General features: G+C 46.5%; 1 protein-coding gene across 1 annotated transcript; it reads left to right on the forward strand.

The window, feature by feature from the left end:
• Positions 1–464: 464 nt before the first annotated feature.
• LOC149390130 (Nucleotide/sugar transporter family protein) lies at positions 465–1,972 on the forward strand. The gene has a single exon (XM_089618635.1). The coding sequence runs from the start codon at positions 545–547 to the stop codon at positions 1,709–1,711; it is 1,167 nt and encodes a 388-aa protein (XP_089474761.1). The 5' UTR covers positions 465–544; the 3' UTR covers positions 1,712–1,972.
• The last annotated feature ends 2,195 nt before the right edge of the window (positions 1,973–4,167 follow it).

Genomic DNA, 4,167 nt, shown 5'->3' on the forward strand with positions numbered 1-4,167 from the left:
CTATTTTAAGTGAGAGTTGTTTTAATGAAATTCTTCATGGTATGCCCACGTTTATTTAAAAAAAATGTTAGAATCACAAAAAATTTGACTAAAAGACTAAAATTGCTAAAAATATCATTAAAACAGATTTGAGAATTTGAGGACCACCGTATTAGAGCATATTTAATGGTTTAGCTAAATATATTAGCTCTATTTGCCACATAGGTTTTTGTAGAGCTAAATAGTTAAGCAACTAGCTTAAATAAGCTAATTTGCTTAGATTTGCTTAGCTAAATCAATAGCCAATATGCAAAACAATGGTTAAACAACTAGCTAAACATTTTTGATATTTACAAGCAAATCCCTACAATTGTTAAGCAAGAAACCATTAAAGATGCTCTTACGATTGAGGGGCAATGATGTCATTTTTTTCCCTTTCTTCGAGGGTCAAATAAATAAAGGAAGTAAATAAAGGGTGGCGGGGAAGAGACCCTATTTTCCTTGGTCAACAAAATATCAGTGCACTTTCGGAAGTTCACTCCCGTCCCACCAACAAAAAAAAAAAATGGTTTCCCTAAATCTCACCATCCCTACTCTTTTCACCAAACCCCAACTCCAACTCCAACCCCACCGCCATCACGTCATCCACCTCCGAACCCTGACCGCCGCCTCTCTCAGCTTCCCTTCCTACTCCGCCCCTAAACCCCCAGCACACCCGCTCATCAGATTTCCCATCCGGTTCGCCACGTCACCCCCAAAAGCCTCCTCCGCCGCTAACGGGTCATCGCCCGAGAAAAGCGAGAAGAAGAAGACGTTGAAGCTGGCGGTGGTGTTCGGGCTGTGGTACGTGCAGAACATCGTGTTCAACATCTACAACAAAAAGGCCCTGAACCTGTTCCCCTTCCCCTGGCTCCTCGCCTCCTTCCAGCTGCTGGTGGGCTCGGCCTGGATGTCCACTCTCTGGGCCCTCAAACTGCAGCCTCGGCCCAGAATCACGAAGCCTTTCCTGATCGCCCTCCTCCTCCCGGCCCTCTTCCACACCGTCGGCCACATCTCAGCCTGCGTCTCCTTCTCCAAATCCGCCGTCTCCTTCACACACGTCATCAAGTCCTCCGAGCCCGTCTTCTCCGTCGCCTTTTCCTCCCTCCTCGGCCAAACCTATCCCCTCGCCGTCTGGCTCTCCATCCTTCCCATCGTCTTCGGATGTTCTCTGGCCGCCGTCACCGAGCTCTCCTTCACTCCCTCCGGCCTCTACGGAGCCTTAATCAGCAACGTCGGCTTCGTCCTCCGAAATATCTACTCCAAGAAGAGTCTCGACAGCTTCAAGGAGATAAACGGCCTTAATCTCTACGGACTCATCAGCGTCGTCTCTCTCTGTTACCTCTTCCCCGTCGCCGTCTTCGTGGAAGGGTCCAGTTGGCTCCAGGGCTACCGGAGCGCCACCCAGGCCGTTGGAAATCCGGCGACATTTTATGGTTTCGTTCTTCTCTCTGGTGTCTTCTATCATCTTTACAATCAGTCGTCTTATCAGGCTTTGGATGAGATTAGTCCCCTGACTTTCTCCGTCGGGAATACTATGAAGAGAGTGGTGGTGATCGTGTCGACCGTGCTGGTTTTCAGGAATCCGGTTACGCCTCTCAATGCGCTTGGATCCGCCGTTGCAGTCTTTGGTACTTTTCTATACTCACAGGTCACTTCGAAGAAGAAGACGACAGAAGTGAAGAATGAATGAGTGGCCAGATCTGAGAGATTGTGTTACTCCCTTGCAGCTTAGTGTAGTTTCCTTTTTTTTTTTGTTACAAGGTTTCAAAATGTCGCTTTAACTGCATTCACTTTTTCATTTCAAATATATAGAATAAGGAAAACTATTTCATTTTGAATTTTGTGATGAGAATCATTGATCACTGTACTTGAGAAGATAATAGTATCTTTTGTGAAAACATTTGTATTCGGGGAATTATTATGTTCAATAATTTATTGCTCTTTTTTTTTTCTTTGTGAATGTAAATTTGTATAGATATTTGGTCACTGTAATAATCTACCATGGATTACATAAGAAGAATCTTTGAGTTCTTAATTATCAAGAGATGTTCTGACAAACTCGATCACATGAAGTCTATGAGAGACACTACCGTAGGGTTTCACCGGGTGATAAGCTTGCTGGACATTCAAGAGCATCCAACGAAATACAAAGGTGGTGAAAAAGTAAGCTCATTTTCTTCAATGCCAATTTTAGAACAATGAATCAATCGCCGCCACACAACCACAAACATTTCTCTGTGTGCCACAATTTGTAGCTCGTATTTGTCTACGCCGAACGCGAAGAATTTAGATGTCGAAGCAACAAATCATCAACTATTTAGAATTAGAATTTAAGTATATAGAGATATGTTCTATAGAGGACAATGGAAAGAGACTTACGGTTAAAATGTGAATCCCACATTCTCGCGTTGCCTGGATTACACATTCGATCATCGGTTAGTTTGAAGGGTGTTATATACCAAGAAAAAAAAACGACTTTTTCTTGTCGCAAGTCTACTGCTTGAAACTTTTACTACTAACCTTGTTTGATTTGAAACAATCTAAGAAAAAGAAAAAATAAATCAATAGATATTTAAAGGAAGGCAGGCTTTTTTTTGTTGCGAAAATCTAAACAGTTCCATTAAATAAAAACAAGTTTGATGCCAAAGTCGGTCTCAAGAAGACCAAACGGTTTAAGTTTGAGGATGTGGATCTCAAGATTTCTTTGTATAAAAATTAAGAAAAGCTTCTGTCATCGACAAAGAAATTGTGAAAGAGAAATTTCATTTTTGTATACTTTAAAATGCTCAAAATATCAAAATTAGACCCATTAGTTTAATAATATCGAAAGTTTAACTTGACATATTTTCGGACAAAAAAACCCCTAAAATCGAATAAACCCTCAAACTTCTTTCTTTCCCTCTCATTTCCCAAAGACTCTTCATCTCTCTCTCTCTCTCTCTCTCTCTCTCTCTCTCTCCCGATCGGTTCCGGCAAAGTTCGACCAAATCCGTCAAAATACGACCAATTCCAAGCGTCTTTGAGTGATTCCAACGAGCTTCCACGCTCCAAATCCAGCGTTCAAGGTTCTCCAATCTCATTTGGGGTTGAAGGTTCCATAGCTAAAATAGCGAACAATGTTAGATTTTATCTTTATTTCGTGTTTATATTGGTGTAAGATAAATATAATAGGTGATTGGAGTGATTAGTAGTTATTCTTTGATGATTTGGATCAGATTTAGACGATGCAGAAAAGTTAGGGTTTTGAAATTGGGGGTTTTCTCCGATGAAATCCGATTTATTCAGATAAAATCCGATGAAATGCATACCAAAATTCGGTTTCAGATGAAATTGATAGAATTTTTCAGATAGTCTACGATGGAATCCATTACTTCATATGAGATCCGATGGATGTGATCCGAATGACACTCGAGACGCCAATCCCTTAAAGATCACAAGACTCGGGAGCAACCCGCGCTCCTCCTCCTCCCGAGCGGTCGAGAGAGGTCGAAGCGACGCAACCCGTGTCAAGTCGGGGCTGTCCCCCGCTCGCTTGTCGAAGGCAACCTCGATGGAAGCCCGGCCCGAAAAAACCTCGGGCTCAACTTCCACAGCCCGGGTGGGCTCGGTCGGCGCGTTCTCCTCCTGGGCCGAATGGGCTCGGCCCGGGCTCTCCTCGCGTCCAGCCTCGACGCCCCGAACAGGCCCGCTCCGCGCCTCGCTTGCCTCGGCCTCATGGGCCCGGCCCATTCCTCCTACGTGTGCGGCCTTGGCGTCTCGGGCTGGCCCGGCCTGCGCCACACTCGCATCGGCCGCATGGGGCCAGCCCAGGCCCCCCTCACGCGCGGCTTCAACTTCCCAGGCGGGCCCAGCCCGCGTCTCACCCGCCTCGCCCGAATGGGCCCGGCGCTGCCCCTCTTCGCGCACGGCCTCAGCGCCCCAAGTAGGCCTAGCCCACGTCCAGTCCGCCTCGGCCATTTGGGCCAAGCCCGGCGCGCCCACCAACCCTAGGGTTAGCGCCGGGCCATCATCTCCTAGACCGCCCAGGCGCTCTCAGCTGGAAATGGCTAGGCCGCAACCACCTCCAACTTCGCCGGCGCCGCTGAAGAAGTCCCAGACAGCCGGCTCGCGCGCCCCGGCGCCCTCGACTACTGACGCCACCTCCGG

Source organism: Urtica dioica, chromosome 7 (genome assembly GCF_054948205.1).
Source record: "Urtica dioica subsp. dioica isolate 48M chromosome 7, U.dioica_male_clone48M_v1_H2, whole genome shotgun sequence".
NCBI classification, from domain to species: domain Eukaryota; kingdom Viridiplantae; phylum Streptophyta; class Magnoliopsida; order Rosales; family Urticaceae; genus Urtica; species Urtica dioica.

Excerpts from the sequence above, each read along its gene's own strand:
- LOC149390130 (XM_089618635.1), top strand. The coding sequence starts at position 545 with ATGGTTTCCCTAAATCTCACCATCCCTACTCTTTTCACCAAACCCCAA.